The sequence below is a fragment of the Acanthaster planci genome, linkage group LG11 (assembly GCF_054643075.1).
Source record: "Acanthaster planci isolate LZ-2023a linkage group LG11, COTS_SCS, whole genome shotgun sequence".
Taxonomy (NCBI): Eukaryota; Metazoa; Echinodermata; class Asteroidea; order Valvatida; family Acanthasteridae; genus Acanthaster; species Acanthaster planci.
Genome location: NC_141787.1, coordinates 16996889 through 17024242, shown reverse-complemented (window position 1 = coordinate 17024242; position 27354 = coordinate 16996889). Strand labels below are relative to the sequence as shown.

The 27354-nt window shown below is 38.9% G+C and overlaps 2 protein-coding genes across 10 annotated transcripts in view; one reads left to right on the top strand and one right to left on the bottom strand.

Annotated features, from left to right (window-relative positions):
• Positions 1 to 27354, top strand: part of LOC110976295 (uncharacterized) — an 83336-nt gene that overhangs the window by 25656 nt on the left and 30326 nt on the right. The window contains exons 1-3 of one of the 4 annotated variants that reach the window (XM_022229432.2): positions 16962 to 17069; positions 21177 to 21472; positions 24441 to 24718. In XM_022229432.2, the coding sequence (XP_022085124.2) occupies positions 21427 to 21472; positions 24441 to 24718 (324 nt within the window). In that variant the 5' untranslated portion in view covers positions 16962 to 17069; positions 21177 to 21426. The other 3 variants (XM_022229433.2, XM_022229434.2, XM_087143565.1) reach the window with 3 other exon arrangements.
• Positions 223 to 26696, bottom strand: LOC147797520 (uncharacterized). Of its 6 annotated transcripts, XM_087143585.1 has the most exons (3): positions 26514 to 26696; positions 18250 to 18363; positions 1997 to 2037 (listed from the first exon to the last, which is right to left on the bottom strand). In XM_087143585.1, the coding sequence occupies exons 1-3, from the start codon at positions 26608 to 26610 to the stop codon at positions 2033 to 2035; spliced, it is 216 nt and encodes a 71-aa protein (XP_086999711.1). In that variant the 5' UTR covers positions 26611 to 26696; the 3' UTR covers positions 1997 to 2032. The 6 variants fall into 6 exon arrangements, with proteins under 6 accessions (XP_086999710.1, XP_086999709.1, XP_086999708.1 ...); XM_087143584.1 differs by lacking the exon at positions 18250 to 18363 and having other exon boundaries at positions 223 to 2037; positions 26514 to 26627; XM_087143583.1 differs by lacking the exon at positions 26514 to 26696 and having other exon boundaries at positions 223 to 2037; positions 18250 to 18369.

Below are 27354 nucleotides of genomic sequence, written 5' to 3'. Positions count from 1 at the left end.
TTAATTACTAACAGAGAATGCCTCACCGATGAAGCAAAATGTACATGTTGTTGGCAAACATGCATTGATAAAGTTTCCTCAACTTGGCTACCTGTAGAAAGTGGCGGTCTACGTTGTAAGCAAAAGAAGGTTTCTACACACGACAAAGGGGGCGCCAGGAGAAAAAAATTTGCTCGTCTTACCTAAAGAACAGAAAATGATGAAATATTATACAACAAATGGTATTGTTCTATGCGATAAAAGTATTTTATTCACGGTGTAAATCTCTTCACACAGCACATGAATTTTTACGTATTGGTTCCAGGAAGTAATAGCACACTTCCTGTGCAATTCTACACATCAAGACACTATACTACAAACAAAAATCCTGACACACCGATCTGAGAATTGTTGGTCAATTTTGTTTACAATTCGAGTTAGGATTTTCCCAGTGAGGCCATTAATATGTACTCATCTCGTTCCAATAACTATCTGAGCAAAACTTATATTTCAGCAGAAACCTAACAGTATCTTTCAAAGAACTGTGAAACGAGTTGAAATTCATTCTGCATGACGTTGATTGTCGAACGAATTTTAAATCATTCTATAAGGCTAGGATCTTTTTACACTTAAAACAGGGCAGGTGTTTCCATTACAAGCCAATATGTTGATTGATTTAGATTCAAAAATTGATTGAAAAATGTGAGGAATCAATATCATGACAGTCTTTTCGAAAGTTTTCATGAATAAATAAAACACTACGACAACTAAGAACTTTTCTGAAACCATGGCAAACACGTCCTCTTGTCTGGAAAATAATATTCAAGAATATTCTTAGTCATAGGACGACTAAGAACTTTTCTAAAACCATGGCAAACACGTCCTCTTGTCTGGAAAATAATATTCAAGAATATTCTTAGTCATAGTACGACTAAGAACTTTTCTGAAACCATGGCAAACACGTCCTCTTGTCTGGAAAATAATATTAAAGAATATTCTTAGTCATAGTTTTATTTCAGATTGAATTTCACGAAAAACATACAAACTTAGATTACGAACTTTTGCGTTATGGAGACCCTAAGAGAAGACACTTCTGTAGAAAGTCTTGGCTAATGGATAATGCCAAAATAAATCATGGAGATGACTATTTTTGGATCATATTTTCTTTGTAGTTGATTTTTCCCTAAAATTTTTACTTAAAGAATAAGAGGGGATTGTAATGAATATGAAAATGTATACATGTATTTCATGCGATTAATAAGTCAAGCAAATTTAAAAGTTGGTAAAGCAATATATATATTGGGAAAGGACGAGGCCAAGACTTTGGAAACTATGATAGATTCGTGAATAGATTAAATAGGTTGTTGATTGAATGGGTTACAAGGCACACTGGACAGATTGGGAATGCGTCTAAACGCATTTAAACGCACATATCAGAAGTCATGTGGCTTCCGCAGATGATAACAAAACCAATCGATTACCTTAAGATTTTTCGAATTCAAGATTTGTATTAATCCATCCGCACAACTTTGCTTAAGATTTTGCAAACGCACGCGGAAAAGACATTCGCATATCAAGAGACTGTGCCGTTAATTCCAGAGAGGATTCTGTTTTAGTGTCAAAGACAGACTTTTTTTAGCGGCGACGATCCCAGCTGCGCTTCCACCCTCTTTGGTTACATATGTTGCCTCGGCAGTTTGGTTTTTGCGGCGAGAAACGCAGCTGCCTGGAGTCCCGACGAAATGCTGCTCTCTCGATGTTGGCCTCGAGTAAACGCATCGCCAGCTGCTCCAGTGGTAGGATATTGTCCGAATCAGCGTCTTGAGCAGTGGTTATTCTCTCGGCCACAGCTTCCACTGCAGCGGGGTAGTACGGTTGGTTATAAAATTCACCCATTCGGTAACCATGTTCATCATCTGCGGTTCGCCATGTTATGCCAGCTGATGTAAGACTGGCCAGTACGGCTGCAGCTAGAAGATACGTCACGGCCTGAATATGCATGATGAGGATTGTTTATGATGGCTCAGCAAATGTTTAGTCTCAGCAAAAGGAGCTAGTCTGTGTGATGAAAATAAAAGAACAAGGAAAAAGATATACACATTAATAAGCTGTCAATTGAGTAATTGTCCTGTGTTACACTACCAAGACGTTCGTGGCACAGATGAACTTGGTAGATGATTGTCATTAATGTCAAACATAATTATGGAATTACATACAATCACTTTAGAAAATTGCAGGAACGGAGCAATAATTCTTGTTTGATATTGTGCCTCTTCACAAAAGTTTAAGATCACTGCAGCGACCGGTATCTTAGCAACAAATGCAAAGACCTAGAAATGTCAGTTACCCATCAACAATTAACCACAAACTTATACAAACACTGGAAAAATGTAAACACTATTGATGACAAGTGTCCTCATTCTATTAAGAAAAACACGAGTGCACAAATCAAAGAGAAACGTAAACAATATAAAAAACGAATCGAATGTCCTTATTTTGAAACCCATGTACACAAATCAGTCAAACAAGAAAGTTTTACATTGTCTGGTTCTGTTATCTCTCAGTACGTCTCTGTTTCCAAACGTACCGTTCAAAATCTCAGCAGCCGTTTTTGAAAGAATACATGACCGATTTACCGGAGGAGAGAGAAGGGGAAGATTGCTTTATGCACATTCCGTCCGTGCATAGTCAGACGCTGACACAACGCGTTAACTCTAAGTATTCAACACTAAACCTCCCATTCAGTAATCATTTGAGTGCATCTGTGCTTTCGATCATGAAGGTCAAAGTCTAGCTTCATTAAGAAATCACTTAGCATGTGACGCTCGATGTTGGCAGTATATTTAGCGGGACGCGACAGAAAAGAGGCTTGTTGTCTCACGCAATACGTGTAATAACATCTGTTTGATTTGAGTTCACTGGAGAAATTCTCTGGGAAACGGTATCAAAAATTAACAGCAACACAGTTGAAATCAACCTTTTGCAGTTGCTGCAAGTTGGTGTCTCCTATACCTGTGCATGAAATTCAGATCTATTCAGGCGCTATGTCTATCCACAATCATCACCAAGTGACGAGATCTTGATAGGCTACATGACGTCAAAAATGATCCGAATGGTTGTCAGAAAAGTCATTTTAACATCTCGGTCGTACAGTGAAAAACAGAAAATCCTGTAGTCCATCTTTTAAAAAGTCAAATTCTTGGCATCAAAAAGTCTTTGATATTGCTCATTAGAGTTGGAATTCTGCGTAGGTCAAGTTTATCCGCATATTTTGGCATCTCAGTTGACATTTTTCCTGTACTACAAGGCACAAAAATGCAGGATCAAATCCTAAATCAAAATCTCCAAAACTGATCCATACGCCGGCCCGTATATTTTTCGACAAAGGATAGTCCAACTCCTGATCAGAGTGCAACATTTACCACGAACTATCGGAAACACCAGTGCTCTTAAAATAACTCCCTACTAAAGCCAGAATCTCATCGAAACCGGGCTGCTTAAACCAAACTTTGATATTTTCATCCCTTCTCTATTTCAACTAGTCCTCTTATAAACTGACACGTCGATGCACCAGCGCCGATAATTTTGATGATGCGACAGTGACAGTCCTTCATTTCTCTTTCAATTCCTCACTGCACTGCCATTAAACCGCCATGATACACACTGCATTGAGTTTTATTAGTGAGACACTTTTGTGTCATTTATTGTGAAAGATTATTCATCTGTTTAGTGAAATGTAATCTTTAGAACACTCGTCGGCTATACCACCCCCATGAAACTCGTATTTTATACTTTACACGTGGGCGATGTGACATGGAATACGCCATAGTCAATGAATAATTTTCATCGGAAATGAATTAAATGAAAAAAATCTATAAGGTGATGATCATAGCGTGTAGTGCCGGCGAATCGTAACAGTCTCGAGTTATCAGGAGCAGAATGGCAAAAATAAAATTATGATTTGTTTATAACCAGGGTTTTTTTCACTCTTTTTATAGTTCTGTTGGAGTGTATTGCTCCCAATCGTTCGACGGTTATTCTTCCATGCAGATTCAAAGAAATGTGGTAGACAACCAACTTAAGAAAATTTAAAAGAAATATGTACACTTTGGGAAAATGGTTTTCGGCCATTTTTTGTTTTTTTGAACATTTAGGGATCTTGGTCGATTATTTGAAATTAAGCAGTTGTATCTGCCGGAGGCCTATGTTACTGAGTAAACATCTTTGCGATGATACGTATTTCAACAGAAGCAGAATATTTCTTTCTGTTCTTCCCAAGCCCTCGGCAATTGACATTTCTTTCTGAACATCATTCTCACTCAATAAAAAGCCATCATCGATTTGCTCCCAGGACAGCAAAGAATCCATTTCAATTCTCGTGTTTGTAAGACGAACGATCCACATCCCTAATCCTCCCGAGGCAGTATATGTCCGGAAGAGTTCTTGTGGCATGTCTTGTATCCTCGGTAAGTGAAGTAAGAATTCCCATATTGAGGGAACTAGAACCCCGCATGACTAATCTCATCGGTTCGTATAACTATTTCAAATTGCGAAGGCCACGAGAAACAACCTTAGCAAGGCTTTGCTCTCTTCCGGGGGGTCCTTTCGGCAATATACACCGAGAGTGATTTTTCCCGTTACCACCTCTAAACACTTGGGTGTCGTATCCCCCTAAACGTAATCGCGTATGTCTAGTTTTCTCTTATGCGTGAAACATCGATGGGTCGGGAGCGTTTGGAATGAGCTGCCACCACCAGGATTTCACTGCAATTTCGCCTCTGAGCATGAACAAATTACCCGAGCTCTGTGGGGATACTATCTGTCAATTATACCAACTTGTATGTTTTGCCATGAAATTCCCACGGCATTCACTAAAGCATGTTATTGTGGGAAAATTATATAGCTGTAAAGTGAGTACAGCAAGGAACAGAGAAAAGTGATGTTTACTTTGAGAGGGGAGAACAGCTTTTGTTTGCACTTGTAGATTAATTAACCCTAACAATCCCCAATCCTCAAATTTCAATACATTGCATGATTTTACATACACCTTAGAGGTTTAGGGTTAAAAAAGACAAGAAAGAGATTAGTGTTCACACTAAACGCCTTTTTGACATCTGTGATGTAGATTCTCTGGACAGTGGCCCGGTGCTTTACAATACTACAGTTCAGTGAACTATCGTCTGAAAGTCGTAAAATAAAATATGTATTCTTTTCATTCCCTCAAGACAGGAATAAGTGTCGAAATCTCTATTAAACCTATCGGCAGCTGCTATAACGGTAATCATTCTCAACTAAACCAAAATTCCTTGTGTCACCTGTTTCTTCCATTAAAGCAAAATTGAACAGTAGGTGATGTAGTCTCCGGTCATGCACAAAGGCTTGAATAGTTACTCATTTGGAACCTTTTTTAAATGAAGATGCCATGCCCTGGAAACGGAATGTGAATTTTAAAAATATGTTTAGAACGTGGCGTATTATCAAAGCATATTAGTTTTAGCTTTCCGTCCCCCAAATTCCCGATGTTATCAGTGGACCCAGAGGATTTGTATTCTATCTTATCTGTGGTCCCAGGGCATTTGAGTCTAGCAGGTCATCGAATCCAACTTGCTGGCATCAAAAGATTGTCCGGGGACAAAGATTACCTTAAATCCGCCTCAAGGGGGCGGCGCCTAGCTCGCTGCTAGAATATGAATAAATGAAATGTATATTTTCAGAAATATAAACAAAATAATTCATATCAAGTATGATTTAATACGTTGCATAAAATCTGTGTAATATTACTGTTTGATATTTAGGATCAAGGAAACAAGAATTCTCTGAAATCCGTTCCTTGGGGAATGTGTAGTGTAAATTGCTTTTTCCGTGTGTTCATTTGGATATTCCTAAATTTAGATATTTCAAATGTAATTTACAGAATTTAAAGTTATATCAAAATTTGATAAATGCAAGTTTGCCTGTTTGGCATTTAAAAAAAAGGTCAAACTGTATAAAACCACTGGAACTGGTGTCAAGTGACTTTAATTTACAAGTAATACCAGATCATTTTAACATTGAGGAATTTCCTCTTCATTGTGATCACTGATTTGGCTTATGGTATGACCCCAAAGAAAAAGCAGTTTTACACCAAGTAAACATTCTGATACTAAGAAGTGATTTCATGGCGTTGTGTGTCGTAGATTAACTCTACAAAGCACTTCTGTTGGTTATATTTTAAGAAAACGCCAATCAAGACGCAACAAGAAATGAAAATATACATAAGGCTACGCAATAAACTTCAACTTCGCATTATATTCACAGTCTTGAGGTGCTCACCCCACTTTGGTTCGATATGTGGGGTGAAATACATTTCAAGAATTGCTTGAAAAACATCTGTAAGTTTTCTTTTCGTTAGATCAGCTCGAGAGACATTTCTACAATTCGTGCCTAGTGTTTCACACTGCCTGCAAACATCATATCGACCCCTATGCACACGTTTTACTCTTGAGTTCGTAAATTTCATACCATACTCTTAATGGTGGACTTTCACTTCAACATTTACCTGTTTGTGAAAGTGCGAAGCCCAGTATAGAGCGTTCCTTTACAGCCACAGGGAAACGCGACAAATTACCAGTGAATAATATACGAATCTGTATATTTATTTCAAGCAAAATGCAGTGACATTTAAATCTCAATAATATTGATATAATCAAGCAATTAGATGGTAATAGACGTAAACCTTTTGAGTGTTTTTTCTCTGTTTCGATGTCCTTGAGCATTGAGTTACCAAACTAACAGAACACGTTTTTAATTCACAAACAACGATTTTAATTTCAAGTAATGTCTTCGTAATCTCATGAAGATAATTTCAGGAATATTCGGGCTGAAAGCTGTCGCGTACAAATTCGCTTTTCTTTCGTTCATCTGCGTTATGTACAACTCTGAAAATAGTAGTTTACAACCAGAAATGATTGATAAATTCACTGTTTTCATTGAGTGAAAGTGAATTTTATTCAGATTTTGAAAATCAGTTTAGTTTTTTCAATTTGACCGCAGCTAGTGCAAAGCAACAAATGAATTAAAAGCCGCGAGGAAACTCACCTTGAATTTCAGACGAATCGAGCAGAATCAAAAGTGCGGTAAATTGTTCATCACTTTGTGTCTTGGCTTCGCGTCCCAGCTACAAAATGATTCAACCAAACGTCCGAGTAATGCGCGCTTTGTTGTCAAATTGCAGACGACACACTCTTGCAAATTTCGATAGACCAGTGTCTGAGCACTTACTCTATGAGTTGAGCTGAGCCGCAATTGTTATGAGAAACAACTCACCCTTGCATGGACTGATATAGAGCGCCCCTAGCGTAGGTGGGTATCACCCAAGCCGATAGCTGATTCGACGAGGGGAAAACGTGCGGAATAAACTGTAGAAATTGCCTCCAAAACAATTGACGGGAAGGTGATTTCTGCCTCATGTATCAGGTTGCTTTTTCGTTTTACCTGTCGCAATAACATCTTTCCGGTATTGGACAGAAGCAAGCCTAAGCGGTTTTTCTAGTTACCGAGGCAACCTTACATTTTTAGGCGGGTTTTCTTGGTTACCGTTTAATCTATCAGACACAGCGCTGTTATCATAAACATTTTGTTGTTTGAGTCATGCCCTGTTGATTAGCCGTCCTTTTGCTCAGGCTTTTCTGCGGAGCCGTTCATACCTAAGTATTAAAGGTGACACTGTTTACACTGTATAGCTTTATCAAAGATGCATTAGTCCTGTGAACTCAAATATGGTATCATTGACGTCATTTTGTTCTCTGCATAGATGCATTACCGTTTTCTGTGGCACCATAATATAAAAGATATGCAGAGATTCCTCGTCAAAAATGTATACCCTCGAAGAGAAGATTCAAACAGAATATTTTAATTTGCATACCAACAGTTATTAGGCCCAAATCTGACCTCTCATACTGTGTTTTAGACACCATTTTGATTTAGTAAACGGAGACTTGAGCTGTGGCATTTTGCCATTTACTCACTGTAGGTTTTTTCCATTAGATGTGTTATTAAAATTTCCAGGCGTGAATTGATTTCAATTCCCCCGATATTTCACGGAGGCGTGATGAAGCATTCTCCGACCGAATCCTTTTTTTTTCAATTTCAAAGGGGATTTCTGTATTTGTTGTATTCTTTCAGGGGTACTAATTCAAAACATCCCACATACAACCTTGCAGTTGCAACTGAAAAAAACTAGTCTAAAAATCTAAAATCTAAAGCTTGACAAAAAAATCAATCAAGTTCTGCCAAAGCGTGGAAGAAATCGAACCATTCGGAGAAATAGAAAATAAGATAGACCTCTGTGGAAACCAAGGTTGATATTATAACCATGTTTCGTACAATCATACATGGTAAATGCCTTGCTTGACGAGCATGTGACTAAAAGCTTGCTACGCCATGCTCCCAACCAGTCTGTCAAGCGTATCCGCTCCAATCAACGCGTGTTTTTCACCTTCATTCCCACAATTCGTGTAACACTTCACTGTCAACCGATGCATGATTACCGTCATGCCTTCATCGCGTCGTTATACAAAACCTAGTTCACAAAAAGCGGTTGACCGATAGATATAGGCCTTATACGTCACTACATTTCTAATTTAAATGTTGATTACTGCAAGAGAGTCTACCTCCACATCCCATGCCGCATTCTGGCGCTATTTGTGACTTTTGTTTGTTTTGGTACCCGAAATCTTATTGAAAAGTAATTGCTCACGTTTTGTATTAATTAATTGTTGACAAATCGTGGAGTGCGTTCTGGCGTCCACGTGAAACCGAAATTCTCGCTCAAGTCATGTCCTTTGTCGTCGTCGTCGCCCTGTCATGCGCACTTACTTCCATCAGACGTGACTTATTGAAACCGACTGCCGTTCAGTCGAGACAGAATTATTATTTTCATGTCACTAAGTTCTTGGTCAAACAAGAAGAACCAGGAAAGGAAAGAAGTTACTGTCATATCTACAACATTTCCGTGTCTGATCGCGTGCGTCGCGAATACGCTTTGAAACCATCCTTTTCAGATCTTACATTCGGCACGGTTGATTTCCTTCGTTTAATTGCGTGTTTAAACCTTAAGGAACCCATAAGAACATGCTTTCTTCTGTTGGATTATTTTAAGTCCCCCTTTTACTTTAATTTCGTGGTCATAGGACAGATACAGATAAAAATAGAGGATTAACTAAAAGAGAAGTAAACAACTTCCAATTGAGCAGAATAAATATACTAGCATTTGAAGAGACAAAATATCAAGACAAGCAACCTTAAAAACCGAAAAATGTAAAGGCGGTTCATGCCCAAAGCCTGCCACGTTTTTCTCCACAGCACACGTTCCTCCGTGAAATAACAGCAATTGTTTTCAGTGTGCAAACTGTATACTGATATTACGTCCAGAGAGTGCTCAACAGTGATTAAAACAGCCTTGCCGCGAAAAGAAAATTGGTTTTTAATACAACACGTGGGGTGCCTCAGCGATGTATTGATTTGCAACGTTTTACCCAAGGCTGTTATTTTTTTCGGCTGTCGTCATCAGACGGAACATTAATCAGTCTGCTTTATGAAAATAAAATTCTGACCAAAATATCAATCAGCCTACGACCCTTGATTCAAAATGTATCGAGTGTCATTTTCCTGGAGTTCTTTATATATATTAAAAAAATATCAACACACTCTTTTCTCTGTCGACATGTTGCTTGTATGGTCATCACAAATTAGCCTACGGATTTTAAACGAACCCTGGGCGTTGTTTATAATTGCCAAAGTCCTTTCCATATCGAATCTGAATCATAATCAGAAATGTCATTGGGTTATACACAAAATGTAAATTCGTGTAAAGTCGTGATTGCTTTCGTCCCATAACCAATTTTCTTGTCTGCGCTCGGAGATAATATGTGCTTAGAATCAGATTCACAAGATCATTAGATGGACGAATGAACGAGGGAACAAGAGTGAATCGTCCGTGACAGTACAAACTGCGAACCAACTGACCCTGGAATTGACGGTGGATTGTGAATTAAAGATACGGCCACGTGTTTCTCTCAGCACAGCATGCACAGCGAAAATGCTCCAGCCGTTGGGAATCATTACCCGTTGTCCTCTGTATTAGAGCAGAAACATCCTGCAGCCGTAGAAGCAGACGTCTCTGGTGCTGAATTTTACCTCTGTTTATTCAAGTATTTGTTCCAGGTGAACTCGAACGAGTTAGAAACGCCCAAGGTCGGTTTACTGATATTGATGTTACTCGTATAAAAGAAGACTTAATTATGCTACATGTATGAATATAAAAATAGAATTTTAAGTCGTATTTTCACCTTTTTCAAAAAAAAAATGAACAACATAGTTTTGATATCATTTGTAAGCCTGAAAACGTGAACCAGCCGATTTGCACCCCATATGCTCCCTCGGAGGTTGGCACCCCCCCCCTCGTGAATACGGAGAGATACAGGCGGCTGATCACATAATATTGACGACTGTCCCCCCCCGTGTACTACCCTCCTAATTGCCGAGATGGAGTGTTGTCTCTTGGGGGGTAGAATCAATGGTTGCCCTGACATAATGAGCAACAACGTGAGAAACAAAGAAGGTGTATGTATTGGGTGTTATGAAGTAACTTTTTGTCAAATTTTTGAAGTCGTTTACTGAATGTCCTCATACTGATCTAACAAAACAATCAGTGCTTATCAACAATCGGACATTTGTCGAGTAAGTGCTCATATTACGCATGAGTGAATGAGTCCGTCGCCCGACATCAATCATCATGTAATTACAATATTCACGGGAGACACCTACGTTTCTGCAGTAATGTGGATTTGATTGAATTTTTCAAGCTATGTAGGAGCATTCAGACTCCCACTTGTCTGATAATGTTTCACGTAGATAAAAGTCATTCAATTTTCTCTCACTTAAGTTAAAATGAATGGTGCGCCAGTTGTCATAATAATGTTGTTGGGCGATACGGGGATTAACGAAAACAAAATTGCTGCTTACGTATATATTTTTTACTATATGGCATGTGGTTTAGTGAGGGTAAATGATATCTTTATGAATGGCTTAATTGTGGAGTAAATGGGTTATAAAATAAATGGAATCAAGACAGGTAATTCGATAAACTAGCGGTATTCTGTATCGTCATGATATGAAAGATTTGAAAATCTTGTCGTTGGTAGTATCCACTGCCAGAATGGGTCATCACGGTTTGGAGTTCTTTTTATTGAGACGTTTTTGTCATTTGTCGTCTCATAGCTTTCGGTTTGCTCTTGTCATTTTTTTATGGCTGCGCAGATCTTGTCACTCATGTTGTACATTCCAAGTTTATAAACTTGCGCGAGCGCCCATATCAATCGAATTATATGACCTCAAACATGCCTACACTTGTATCATCACGCACCAAACATCAAATATTAGGTTACAGGAAACACGTTACATTTCCACTACAGAGCTGTGGCCAATTTTTCTGAATCGTGCAAACAATTATCGTGCAAACAAAAACTGTTGCAAACTTCTTCCTCGTTTCATTGACCTAATAAATCGAAATAGTGACGTTTCAAACCTAGCAGAAACTTTCTCTGCGTGCATTTCTCCTTTTGAGTAAGATTCCACAACGATCGAAAAGTCAGACCCTATAACCGTCTCGAATGAAAATAAATAAACCCTGCCCCCGTTCTTACAATTGTAGACTGCGCTGACATCATTACCATCTTCACACAAGATCGTTCGGTACTACATAGTGGAAAGAAATTATGTAACATTTCCCATAGAGGTTATCCACATGTTGACTTACCTTTAAATTTCAGATATCAAGCAGTACTAAGAGACAGTACCGGTAAACGTTATGAACTTGATGTTCTTCAGAGTGTAGCACGGGTAGAAATGGCTGGCTTCTGTGTCTCCTCGGATGCAAGACGCTTTGAAAAACGCATTGCTGCTGAGCTTGACTTAGCGTCTCATTTCAGTGTTCTCGGGCCCCAGTGCGAGGCTTTTATCTACTTTCAGTTCAAATCCACATTTACCAGGGCCAGTAACTTTTGTCTTAATTGGGAAAGCCTAAGGTTAAAAGAAAGCATGTTATACGCCTTTGACGAGCATTGATTTTAATGAGTGAAATCCTTCATCAAGCTGGAGTGTTAGCTACGTTCATGCCCATGCCATGCTGCTTTTTTGCTCAAAGCTCAAAATATCAGACCACACAAAGGTAGAAATTGACGCTTTTAAAGACAATGAACACTAAGGTAAGGTACGGCTCAGATTTTTTTGCCACTGAAAAGTACAAAATAGTGAAAATGGAAAACAAATAGCATAAAAACTGAACACCGGTTATAGCAGAGGTACGGCAAGTGCTTCTCATTAACGGTACCTCCTGTAGTGTCTACCCCCCCCGGGTTAGTGAATTTGTATGGCCAGAGAGTACAAGACGTTTGATCAGGCTATCACTATCCCCAATCAACACCATGGATTTATTTCACTGGTACACAACCTTTGTTAGGCCTATATGACCAATCCATGGCATTGTGATCACCGCACCTCTTTGAACTTACTTCTAAAACTTGAGGAAAGCTTGTTCTTGTTGGGAGGTAGTTGTTTTGAGGGTGCCGTCTGGTTGAATCCACTTATCAAGATAATGAGACCTACATGTACTGACCTAGTGTGGTTTCTTTTCCCTCTTTCCTCGTCCCCCCCCACGAAGCACGAAACAAGGTTGATCGTGACGTATGCCAACTGCAAGTACGTACATCCTGGTAGATGAGCATATGTCGTATGCGACTGTTTGACACACTAAGGCCATGGAGATCACCCGCAAGATTTAAGGAAAAAAAGACATCAAAAAATCGGAAAACGATACAGGTCAGAGGAAAGTGAAGGAAGAAAAGAAGAGGTCAGATGTTAAATTATGACAAGAGTTCAGTAATCATAAACATTGCCCCTGTGTGCGTTAGAACTTCCACCCCCCCCCAACTTGTCGAATTTCCTGCTTTGGGCTGGGTTTGGAATTTCCATCTCACCCCTCACAGCCATTTAATGGCATCAGGTATATGGTTCTGCTACCTAGATAGTTGTGATTTTCTTTAAAAAAATATTCTAAACGTCCCCCGTGCATACTCTTCCCTGGTTACGGCTGTTTGCTAACGCGAATTGTTAAACTAAATTGACACTAAGTTTGCTTGCCAGTTTACATTAAATCTAATACATGTATGTCAATACTAAAGATTGTCTGCAACTGGATTTTGTTAGCTGCAACTTCTTGATCTATTTAAAGCTGTAAATATATGAACAGATTGGTAGAGACTATTTACCAGTTATCTGCGATTGACTGACATTGTTTTAGTATCAGATGTGACAGCCTACTGTAACCAGGCCTGGTTGAATCTGTGCGTGTTTGTTTTCTTTTTGGTGTGTAACTTTAATTTTTGAGCAAAGTGTCTGTAGGCATCAAATGTTGCAAGAGACTTAAATTACGTAACCAGTAATAACAAAGAAAATGACCAGAAAACAACCATTACCATCCCTTTTTATCAAATCACCCACTTGCACTTTTGGTTCAGAAAATTATACATTTACGATCGTTCTGGGTTCGGTAAAATATCTTTTAAATGGACTCTGCTCGTTGACTTATTTTATATTTTTACATTTTTTTACATGTACTACGTACATGTAAATCTATCTAAGTATACCTTGGGGGCAAGTTGTCATTACGTTTGGATAGACGCCGGTCGTAAGTTGCTTTATTTGCCTACAGAGACTTTACCATATAACACTCAAGGTCAGTCAATTTACGTAGAACACATGGGACAATGCACACATTACCCAAGAACAGCTACAAAACTACAATTTGTCAAGCCATTATAGCTCCCTGCATTGTACTCTCGCAATTTCGGAAAATGAAAGGAAGTCGGGTAGAAATCCATTTCGCAACAAAATTGCCTATCTTGAATCATATGCCCACGATGGTCTACCTGCGAAATAGTTAACGCTGACTGTAATGGGTTCGTGATAAAGTCACTAATATGGCAGTTGATGGACTTCGTACTTACCGTCAGTCTCTCATTTATTTCAAGGCAACAGGGGTACCACGAGTAACCGTATAATCACCCATGGAGGAAGGACACATGAATCACCAGACTTCTCGTATCAGTTGTCTGGCATTTGTTGTTGACAGACATTGCGAGGATGCTCAAAATCGAGTATCTTCACAACTCGGTTCTTATTTTCATAATCCGAAACAAAGACTCCATTTTAGTTACCAATGTTTTAGGATGATGAAATAAGGTGACCCGTCCGAGGAGGCATTACTCAGAAGTCTGGATATGATTGAAAGAAAGGAGTCTTGCTCTGAATTCCTGCGGCATCACTCTCTGCGTTTCAATAATGAAATAACCTTCAAGATCTAAGTAATATAGTACAATAGAAAGTTATGTCTTCGTTCAAAGATACAGGTTATTGGTTATTCGAAAACAAAAGTCAGCGAAATGTTTTTCGCCATGGAAGAATCGTCCCATGAAGCTGAAGATCAACGGTTGATCCGTTGAACCGCAATACACCTTGGACCGAGATTTGGAATATGTGTTTAGTTGGAGTTACCGCTGGCGTTGATCTGCTTCTCTACGAAGATAGAGAGACGATATGATCTCCCACAATATCCCCTGCGGGATCGGCTTGTTGCATGGTGTAGCGGCAGGGCGTAGGAGGAAAGAAAGATGATTAGATTATTGGACATTTCACCAGCAGGTGTACTGACATGATCATGAACACTTGTTCCTTACAAAAAAAATTAAACAAAGCCAACAAAAGAGCCTAAAACGTGACCCCTGATGGCGCGCTTCTGGAACCCTTGGATAGGAAAAACAACGTGCAAAGATTTTAAAATTTGAAATTTTTTTTTCGTTCAGTTACTTCTTTAAAAATCCAACTCGGAAAAGGGGCTTTGGAAAATATTTACTAGTGTATCAATTTATAGAAACTGAAACATCACCTGGCCTAAAAAAGAAATATCCTCCCCAGAATCGACCCATCACTTCTGAAGATCTAAAATACATGAAGAACAGTGCAGTGAGGCAGTCTTGTACGCAGATGAATATTTACGGTTTTAAATTTTATCGTAGTCCGTCGGTAAAAGCCGAAATAAAAAAGCAGATCAAAATGTTTTACACTTTTATAATTTATAAGTAATAAACTTAAAGCAACATTCTACTTCCATTACGAAAGATTTTAATCTTTTATCTAACCTTTGCTGACAACAACTGCATGATGTCAACTCAACGGAATCTGGAACCCATCGACTGCAAGTACATGTAGGTAAATCTTTTCAACATTGTACAATCTCGTTTTCACGTAAGCACGGGCAGTGAAAACAAACGTGCATGGAGACCTAAGTACGATATCGATTCGTTTTTAACCTATCTCCATGTGACTTTTCCTAAATATTACTTGAGGAAGAAAAAAGTCAAATTCCAACATGAGTATTTCATGGGGTGGTTTCAGTTAGGAATTATTCTTCCAAGAATTATAGAACGTGATAGGACGGCCCAACGTAAAATCCCCATAGGAGGACCGCGCGAGGGTTGCGGAAGCTCGCTGCGTGACCTTTAACTTTCAGGTTCTATACTCGGCTTATTTAAAATGTATCAGTAATCAGTTTTGCAAGTAAGGATTAATTTCTTTGTAAAAAAATCAGTAGAGATTCATAGGCATGATCTGTGGGTGGTATGAAATATATCCTTCATTGTTTAGTTGGGTAACTTACTTGTCATTTAGTAATCTTCCTATTTGGGGGGTGACGAGACCCCCCCCAAAAAAATAAGGACTTTCAAACTTTCTAGCTGTAAAAATGAGGAATAAACGGTACAACAGTTTTTACATGCTCCATTTTTTTGCAACTTGGAACAGTAGACTGAGGCGGAGCACTCGTAGAACGAGGGGTGGAGCGATAATACCCCGAGGTAGAGCACTCTTGAATTCACAAACGGCTAAAATACAACTTGAAGCAGAAACCGCGAGAAGGTAGCTGGAGTTCTGGCGTCTTTTTTCCACTGCACCCTTCAAAACGTAACATTCCGATATAGAAAGCAAATTGCACTACATGTATCAGGAAGCCAGTCTATAAAGCTAATTAATTAGCGATACCAGTATAAATTAAAGGGGAGGCAACACAATATAAAATGCTTAAATTTTCGATCCCTGACGATCGATTTCACACAGGGCTGAGTTGAAAAGGTTAAATTGTTGCGCTTGAAGTCTACTGATCTGTCGCCCTCTGTTGACTAACACGAATATAAAATTGTAAATCGCCCTTGGAAAAGTTCCTCCGGTATGAGGCAGAAACATCACGAAGAACGCCAGGATGCGTACTTGCTGATTTAATAACTGTGATGTATGGTGTTGAAGTATAGGAAGAATGTATTGAATTTGAGGATTATTTAACGGACAAAAGTGAAATCATCAGGTGGCAAACCATATACATGTACAATGCACATGTATTTTACCCCTCTAGATCATTACACGCCATTCAGATTACAATTTTATTTTCATCCTAAATTAGTCAATAAAGTTCGTCCAATTCATTCACCATATTACAAAATGAAATAACAGTTCACTTGCACAAACGGTATTCATCTTTTATTTCCCAGATAAAAAAATTAAGAAAAGTAGAAAGTGATTGTGAATATTTACGAGTTGACTGGGAGCCAATGAAGATTCGCACACCTGTGGATTATATAAAAGTATACAACGTGTAGTTGGGGACGTACAGTAAATGCTTGTACTTCCCTTATCAGTTTATTTTCCCGGTTGTAGCATTTTGGTAATGTATCAGAATTAAGATTATTATAGTAAAATAGTTCACTCCAAATTTGTCAAATCAGTTATGCAAAACTCACGATTTCTCATCTACTCTCGTTTATCAGTATTTGTTCAGCCAATCAGATTTGTGAGTGAACTGAATATGCACGTCTATGACCCCTTGCTGTTTTGAGGTCAGGCATATGAACAATGTCGCAGTGATGAATGGATTCGAATATTTCTGTATGTATTTCCAAGCTGATTTCATGCGTATGAAATTTACATGGCAACCTACTAACATCGTAAGTAATATTACGTGTATATTCTGCGATCTGGAGGTTATGGTTTGAGTATATTCGGCAGTATTTGAAGAGCACTTTCACTTTAATCATGATAAACGGTTGAGCGGCGGCCGCGTCAGCCAGCCAAGTAGGCCCTATATTTGATTTTTGCCGTCGCGCCGTGAGTTGGTTGGCAAGTCTCGCTTCAATGACCCGAATTCCATCGCACCAAATGCCATAGTTACTGAAAACACCAGACAGTCATGACCGTATAGAGAGCGACATGAGGGCAGACTTTTGAACGTAGCAATAAAACATGTTCTTCGAAAAATCGTCGATCAAAAGCGGCCCGATTTGTGGATTAACCGGCAAGGCCCTACACGTCATCAGTAATAATAAATTAAAAATAATAATTTAAATTTTAAATTTCCCCAAGAACTGTGGGGTCCGACGTCCTCTCTTCTCCCACGGGAGGAGCAGACGTCGGACCCCACAGTTTTGGGGGTAATTTTGAATAACGCAAGTTCCATAAGCACATGATATGTCATGTTTAAGAAATTTGATAAAAATGAGAGCCTGAAATGAATATTTTGGTTTTTTTAGGCCTGTGCAGTTACATGTACTGGTGTTGTTGTACCAGATAGTGATAGGTGATAACATGTTTATGTTGGTGTCTCATTTAGCCATGAAAGAATGAAAATACAGGCACCTGTCTGCCCGTCTTCGAGGACAGACAAAAACAAATTTAGACAGGCATTTACAATGTATGCCTGTTCAAAATTTTATGAAACTCCCATTCGTTACATAAAATCTTGTACTCTGGTGAAAAGGTCCTTACATTTCCTCCCAAATAACTGGGTACAGTAGAAAATGGTAGAAATTTGACCTCAGATAGTACCAAGGGGTGTCAGATGTGACCTCAGATAGCACCAAGGGTGTCAGTTTCAAAGATTTTTCAAGGAGAGGACAGGCAGTTTTTAACCTTCCCTTGGAATGGACAGGCATACTGCATCGTAGATGAAACCCTGAACCAGGACTGAATACCTGTTTCTTTAAAAAGAAATTTAAATAAATAACTACAAAAAATAACAAATGATGTTGCCACATGACCAAGCTGCTAACACAGTTAAAGTTGAATTCACGATTTCTTGAGTAGGTGCAGTTACGGTAGTTTGCTTGAGAAAAATTGTTGTAGGCCTACCTTCAAGGAGAGTGAGGGTAATGGAATTTGCTTGTGTTGGGGATTGAAGCCAGGAACACCAAAAGTGGTGGGTAGTGCCAAACAGTGTGACTCTCCGACCAGTCCAACCCGTAACTTTGTAAAGGAATCAGGGATGTTTGTTATTAACTGCGTCATCCACGTATAAAAACATTAATTACGCCTTTTACTTATAATGCCCAAAATAAATCATTCATCAATTTCCAGTCACTTTTAACCTAAAAAATCTAACTTGCGTACATGTATTGTAACCTTTTTCTTCTCCAAGTATTTCTTTTCCATAATTTGCTTTCCACATTGGTCTCTTGGAGAGTTTTTAGTGCAGGTTTTGATGCATGCCTGTTTATACTCGGACATATATACATGCAGTACATACATGTACATACACAAATTATACATTGTACAGGTATCAGTAGGCTTAAATGTGTTCCATTTTTGGTCAAATACAGGTGCATGTATAATTTGTATTTTTCAGTAATTTTCTCCGTCAGGAATAAGTGGATGATAAGTGGATAATGCTTTACAAATTGTGATGTCCACAGTATCTGTGCTGTACCAGAATTCAGAATCAATTATCATCATTTGGGCGTGTCTCCATTGTGTTTGTGCAAACATAAGTGATGTTATGACTAACGTAATCCGTGCACAGTAGCGTGCGTATGTATGATGATAGCCTTGCCTTCATTGATTGCTTTTAAGTGGACACGTTAGTATTGAACTTGTTTTATACTGAGTATACATCTACAGATGAACCATATTTGCTCAGCGCTGTGTGGAAATGTTGTATTCATGGTGTTTGCTGTATGAAATTCACAGAAGCCTATTCAAATATGGCATCTGTACTTCGTAAATAAAAAGATTAGCACTCTTTGACATTTATAATTGCATTGGTCGGACACCTGAAGGGCTGGGGGGTTAAAACCTACATGTAGGTGCAGCAGGTGATGGACATGTACATGTAAGTATCACACAAGGAAATTTATTCACTAGTTAAAAGCCCCATATTAAATATTTTTAGATACATGTACATGTATTTTATTTCATGGTATTAGAAATGCTCCTTGGCCCAGAGGTTTATTCTTAGAAGCAGAAAAAGTTTGACATGGAATTTTTTCATTGGGATTTCCAAAATTGTCACCTTTAAGAGTTAAGGTTGTTGCATGTACAGTATCAACTATCAACTCTGCATGTGTCAGGTGAAAATTCCTGCTGTTACTTGTACATTACATGTACATGTACTTGTACTTTACAAGCAATATTGCCATTCAAACATTTGCCACAGGTCAGTCTAAACATACATGTACAAGTACATGTATGTGACTTTGTCATTTCCTCCATTTCCATAAAGTGGAAGAGTTTGTCATCAAGAGTTGTCACCAGTGATGTCCAACTGGGCATAAATCAAGCTCTTGACTTTATTATGGACTTTGTCACATACTGTTAATGTTGAAATATCAAGACCCTTGAAACTTTTGAAGTAATTTATCATGGATTAATTAAGTTCAGTGAAGTAGAAGCCATTTGATAAGGAGAAAGACTTCAAACTGCTGAAGCTGGTTCTTTTTTGGTCTGAGTGGTGAATGTTTCGGTATTTTCTCTTGCTCAGGATTAACATACATGCATGAATTGAAACATTTGGTTTGAAAAGATTGAAAATTACCTGTCCATGTGTGGGTACATGTAAACTGTTTTGTGGCTTACATGTTCTGCTAAGTGCTCTGAACAGATTGTTACAGTGAAGTTATTAATCTAATATTTCCTGGGAAAGCTCTTTTCATTTTTTTTGCACATTCATTTATTGATTGATCACACATTTATTTCATTTTAGAAGAGTTTCTCAAGGGAACAGGTTACATGTACAGTGTATTTGTTCATTTACATTCTACATGATTCACGGCTCTTGAACTTCTCAGTTGTTCAGATAAAACTGTAAGCCAGTAGATTCACGTTGAGTAATCCTTCTGTAGAAATCTTAGTAAAATGATACTTGACAGCAGGAAGGAAAGGCTTACAGTTGAGAGAAGTTGACTTGCTACTTGCCTTCAGCGCTAGATGCTGGGGACATTTATTTATAAAGTGATGCATGCAGATGAGAACACCTGTTAGACACGGTAGAATTAGGGGCAGTTCTGTCAACCAGAATTCTTACCGGTGAATGTGTCATGGTTGACGCCTGCTAATGGGGCTTGTTAACATTTGTGCTCTGAGGGACTGGGTACTTGATTGAGTAATTTGGCTGTATGGATCCTCTACATGTACATGTACATGTACGTGTCCATGTATGTCTTGTTTGTTCTTTCTTGCCCTATTATTTCTCCTCATAATTTACTCTCCAATCATTCCCCCTCCCATTCACACATCCTTGATTCATTGGAGAGATATAGAAGCTTCCTCTGCCAGTGCACCGGCAAAAATAGTTCAGAGCTGGTGTTTAGACACTTCTTTCATTATTTCTACTCATTCCTTTTTGATTCCTCAGAGAAATATGGGTTTTTGCCCAACAAGCAAATTACAAAATTAGGGAAACAATATATTGAAATGCAGATTTCGGTGATGTGAAATAAAAAAAAGAAAGAGCTACATGAAGTGCCTCCCAAGATGGTCTTAAAGTTAATGTCCATACATGTACACCTGCCTCTTTCAAACAGGTTAAGTTTCAGGTATCATACTGTACTAATTTGGTACTCATCTACAGTACATGTAGGTCAGAGGGAATTCACGCACCCCTGTCAATGAATGAAATGGCGGTGACCCATAAGGAAGTCATCCAAGAGTGACTTGAATTGGACTGCCTCATGACATTCTCACCACAACCTCAGAAAAGTGGCTCCACACCAATTATGAGATCAACATCTTGCTTTGCAGCCAGACTTTTGATCCGTAACATGGGTGTGTATGTTTCTTTGCAGATTAGGGACAGCATGTGAAGTGAGGAAACCAGTCATTCCGTCTACCAGCCAGTCCAATATTGAAGCGAAGCCAAAATGCCCTATGCAGGACCCGGCCAAGTTTGAGCATAATGCCGAGTGGTCTAAATTAGGAAGGGAAGAATTAGACATGCCAGGAGTTACTAGTGGACCTGAGCCAGAGGTGTCCTCATTGCCAAGTTCTTGGAGTTGACCTATACAGTTCAGCAGGTAGTCAAGGGGTCAGACAACAATGGTTTGGGGTCACTGGATCATTCACAGTGCCTTGTTAATATGTGGTAAGTGTACTGTAGCATTGGATTTTATCCAAAGGTACTTGTTATGTACCACATTACTGTACACTCTAAAAAAAAGCACTCGGTGTACATTTAAATGTATGCACAGCTGCAGTTGTGTGTTGATTGATGTACATGTACATGTAGGCCAACATGTAATAGCAATATTAATGGGTGTACATGTACATGTAAAAAGAGCGTACATGGATCAACCATTGCAGGTGCTCAAGGCACTACCCGGTAGGTCACTATTACCCCTGCTCACTGAAATTACATCCCTAAAACCATTTCGGCACCCTGAGAAGTATAAAGCTGCCATTTCAGATGTAAATGGCTAATCATTTACCACATCCATTTACATGTACATTTATGTTCTCATACAGGTACATGTACAGGTAGGTATCCAGTACTCCTGGGTGGAGAAAGACAAATTTAATTGACTTGCCCAGGTGGTTCAGTCGGAACCCTTGACCCGTGAACTTTAAACCCTAATCATTAGACCACATAATTCCATAAAGTTACATGTACAGAAAGCTATTCCATAGGCTTTACAACATTGCTTCAGGTTTGAAATGGTCATCTTTGAATGTAGATATATAGAGATTTATATTTGTGTACTTGTCTAAACAACACAAGATTTTGAGTCCCTTCTGGCAAAGTACGGTAGGCTTGACGGACAATTAGGCAGTACATATGCAGTGTTCTTCATCATGAGTTTTAGCAGGGCGAGCCACCCTGCCAAGAGTTTAGACCGCCCTGCTAAAGTTTTGCCGCCCTGCCAAAATTCTCACGGCCCCTGGTATTTTTTCTATTGGATTTTCCCAATTCTCCAACATCTTCCCAGTTTATGCAAAGAAGTTTACCGCACTTCATGGAACGAACATGATGAGTTTGATACATGTATGTTTATTCAGCACTACAAAAAGCACTTTGCGCCGTTAGTGATTAAAGCTACGGTAGCTAGACACGGTACGAAAGCACAAAATTCTGGATTGATTCCAATCTCTTGGTCATAGTATTTTCATTTTGTAGCATCAGGAATCAATACCTCTAATGTGTTGTTTTTCCTCGAAAATACAGCCAATTTCCTACGTGTAGTTCCGGATTTTTCCTAGATTTGGATCGCTTGAAATAAAACTTCTTTTCTTCTGCTTTTGAAACTACTTCTTATGTGTTCTACATTATGAAAGAAATTCAGGTGAAAGGTAAGCTTCTTGTACAAAACTTTTGTTTCAGAAAACATCCAGAAAAGAAAGTTGTTGCCAGCTAGATTTCCGTTTCGAACTTCGACGGTTTGTCAAAAATTGACCAAAAATTATAGGTTGATAGGTCATTCTGTACGTGTGATTCCAAATACTTGTTTCTTACGTAACAGTCCTATAAAGATTTACGTATAATGTATGTTTATTCAAAATGAATTTTGGAGGTTTTTTTTTTGTAAATTGGCCAAAAGCTAAATGCAGATTTTTCCAAGTTGTGGATTACACTGTAAGTGCACGCACGTAATTACGAACTCAACTTCATGGACATAACAGGAATGTATGTGATGTAATGGGTTTGTCAGCTTTGGGCAAGTTCGAGCCAGGACTATAGACTTTGGCAATAGACCGACTGACAGCACTTGAACGGTGTATGGTCAGACATGTCCAGTCAACCATTTGGGACCAGGCTCAGGTATATGGTTGCACCGCTGGTTACCAATAACATGTTTCATTTATCCTCACAGAGGGAACCATTCACATGAAAATAATTGTACGAGATTTCAGTGACCTTGTACGCTATGAGAATCGCAGCCTACGCAGGAATTAAAGTAAAATTGAGATTAAAAAAATAGGCCGACTGGGGTTGTACAAGTGTAACTTAATTAATAGCGCATGTGTATATCTCCTGAAGACGGACAGAGTACGCTGTTCGAAACGTCCAGTTATTCCCCGGTTCTTCTCAGAACCACACATACTCAAAGAAGAGATAAATACATGGTGTTACCGCAATCTTTACTGTAGATCTAGTTTCTTTCACCATGAAAACCTTTAAGTCTTATACCTAACACTCCTCAATCCTGCACCTGTTGGAGGACAGGTGGAGGACTGTTAGGCTTAATTGACCAAGCCAACAAGCATTTGAATGAACCTCCTCCCAACCCTTCAGGCTTGAGTTAATTTGACCCCAGGTGTAGTTTTGTTCATGTTCATTTTACTGGAAAAAACATCAAGCTCACATGTACATGTACATTGCATGTAATTAGTGGGGTACTGTACATGTACATACCCATTGCTCTCTTCTCCCCCAATACTGATGATGCCGTTTTCCATTTGCCGAGTTAACGGGAAAATGTATGCCAAGTTTGATGGAGTGTGAGTTCCAGCTTCCACCTTTTTCAGTTCCATTCTTTTTTCTGTCAGAATTACGTACACTATTCCTTGCTGCTTATTTTTATCAACTAATGAAGCATCATATCCCGCAGTCACCCCCGTGATATTTAGGCTGTTTCTGCCACCCTTTCTATCCCTTCATGTACATGTACATGTAGGTCAAGTGTCATTTCATTTAATAAGATAGCACAGTAGTGGACAAGTTACAAACCAAGCTAAAATAGCCACAGCTGTGAATGTGTGATTCAAGATTTGAGGCTGTGTTGACTAAGCACGCAATAGGAACTAAGACTTCCCCCTGGTGTTTGACACTCCTCCCTGAGTCCCCCCCCCCATTTCCCCTGTCTGTTGACATGATGGAGAGTGGTTATCAACCTTTCAGAGAACCACTCCTTATTATAGTTTTGAATGTAATCTCTGTCACACTATGGTAAGGTTGCTATTCCAGTGTCTGTGTTGTTACAGGATAGCTTGTTATCTAGATGGTTATCTCCAGTGCTAGATTGTTACCAGTAGCTTCATGTACATGTATGTTCCCCCCCCCCCTGTGAAACAGTTTGCTTAAGTTTACCCTTATCTACATGTATCTTTGTCCGCAGCCTCATTGGTGAGTTTTACTCGTTCTCAATCAGCGGAAAAGTTCATTGACATTGATGCATACATCAAATACAATGACATTATAGACACTTCCACCAATCAGCTTCGAGGGGCAGAGAGTGTTCTTGAATTCCAATTCCGTTATTGCAATGACCATGGAATGTTGCTGTATCAAGATGGAGGAACAAGCCCTCAACAACAGACTTTATTCTTTGCGTTGGGCATCAGCGATGGCAAGATTTATTTGGAGTGGAAGGTGACAGCTGATTCTCTCATTGAGGTAAGAAATTAGAAATTTGTTGAATTTGAAATGCATGCCTTCCTCGCTTTTCTGCAGAAAAAACTTTACATCGGTGTTATTGCAGTGTAATTGTGACAGTACATGTGCAGCCTTACAAGTAAAAATGACAGGCATGTTGTAGCAAAGAACCACTTTTTAAGTATAAAGGTAATTGTTTCATTTCGTGGTCCCATATGAAGAGAAATGAGAAGAGATTATTTTAAAGCACACATGTACATTTGTACAACATGTAAATGAAAGTAAATATTACCAGTTCATTTAAATGAACCAATACATGTCGTTTGCATTTGTTTTAAACAAACATGTTCAAATACCATTCAACCGATATTGAGTTAGTTGTTACAGCCTATACAAAAAGCTTAATTCATAATTCTGGAAGCCATTGTTACACAGATAGATTAGCAAAAACTTTTGTCAAGATGGTTTGGCCTGAGGTTTATCGCATCTCCAAGAAACAGATACGCTTTCTAGGTGTACATGTAGTATACTGTAGTACCCAAGTCCTCTTCCTTAGAGGATTGATTTTCTTAATCTAATTGAGGATGTGTGAAATGAATTTCTTCCGGGGATATCCAGTCAGCAAGGAATGAATGGATTGGTGATTGCAGTCAGTAAGTGGTCTCACAGGATTTCAAGCTTGACCAGTGCTGTGGCCAAGCTACCAATTTAGCAACTAGTCAGTTTGGTTTTGGTTAATGTAACAAAGGGAAGCAATAAAAACCGTTTCATTTGTTCTTCACATTTTCACAGGACTTATTTGAAACATTGACACCGGCAGATTACTCTTAAAATATGTACATTGTAAAATAAACAGAAATGTACGGTACCGTACATGTATGTTTGGGCGAAGTTTTATGGAAGATGCCATAATGGCAAAAAAATAGATTCACTCTTACATGTAAAAGAGAAATGATGGAAATGGTAACGAACAAATAAAAATGTATAAACAGACTTGATCTTCTACCTGTATCTGTTCTTGTACTTTATCTGTGAATTACCCCTACCTGCTACTGACCGGTTTATAACTCCATGTACTGAAATACCTAGACTCAAACCTCCCCCACTCCTTTCCCAAAACAGATGACCTGACTCTGAGGACCACCTACATCGACATGTAGGTAAACAGTAGCTATGCTGGGTGTCTAGAACATGGAGCATGCCTTGACCTACATGTTCAGTATGTGTATCATATCAGATTAAACAGACCTATGCAAACACACACACACCCTTCCCAACTCCCCTCCTGTATTTTCTCCCTGTTCTTGATTGATAAGCAGGTGTTCACTTGGGACTAGGTGCTAGTCTAAACATCTTCTAACCCCTCCTTGTTAGCCATTTCCTGCTCCATTTGTCTCATTTTCTTACTGCAGGGAAGTTCAGGTCTGGTACTGTAACAAAACTCACAGTCACTCTCATTTCTGCTGGGCATGTATACATCCACATGTTATGCTTCAATGAACACAACAGGGTCAATACTCACAAAATGTTCCGTACAGCGCTCATTTGGTAACGTGATTTTCAGTTACCAGTGATTGTCAGTTCTAAGATTTTCCAAAGCCAGTTCTTAACCTTTTCAATGCCTCATTTTACTGTTGATTTCAGTTCTTAGATACCGGTATTACACAGCCAAGCCTTAACCTTGTCACACCCCGCAATTTCACTTCCACAATTTTCTGCCTATGTTACAGTTTTCCTGTTTTTATCTCAGCTGCATGTCCATGTACGTGTCACTTTCCTACCGTATATGTACATGTACAAGTGTACCTGCACTTACCGGTGTGAAACTCATAACCAAGCCCATTACTCCTTCCATACTCTACAACTTTGTTCCTCTGACGATGCAGGATAGACCTTGCGGACACACCCATCATAGAAAAACTTTGACGAGTTGCCCCAGTAACTCAATTTTCTCACATAAATGTAGAACACCACAAATCAATGCCCAGTGACTTGAATATCAGCAGTAATCATGTAAAGGTGAAGCATAATTGCATTAGTATGTATAATCGTGCAGAACCCCAGATCATAGTCTGTTATACTTGGTTGGTAGCGGCTTCCAGCAAGCAGCTTGTGTTCAGCTGATATTGAATTTCTCGCCAAAGTGGAGATCAATTCCCCGCGCAGAGAAGGTCAAAGACACTTCCAGGATTAGATGGAAAGAAATCAAGAGGATGTGACCTCCTTTTTTTTTTACCCAGTCTTTTACAGGTATATGTACATGTAGCTGAGGCCGAATGTGAAATACGAGTCTTGTCATGTTGAAGGTGTCTTGACTTTCCATAAATGCAACATAACCAAGTGAAACTCAGCATTTTTTAAAGACCTACCTGTACCGGTATAGTGCACATATACAGGGAAGAATGGATTTTCAATGTAGACCCTACATGTAGATAGATGTACATCTACATTACACCTTTTTTTTTTAAGTCTGAGCCCAAGTGTAGTGTCTTGAATTGCAAGGTGTCATGTAAATTTGCTTTTACAATTGATGGTTCCATCTGGTGGTGTAATTTGTAAATCATCAACTTGTCATCTGCTTTTAAGACTTGACTCCTCTTCCAAACATGTCATGACCAGCAACATACTGGCAGAAACTGGCATCATCAGCTCCACTT

Bases quoted from the DNA above. Each gene is read 5' to 3' on its own strand.
- LOC147797520 (XM_087143584.1), bottom strand. From the start codon at position 1,980: ATGCATATTCAGGCCGTGACGTATCTTCTAGCTGCAGCCGTACTGGCC.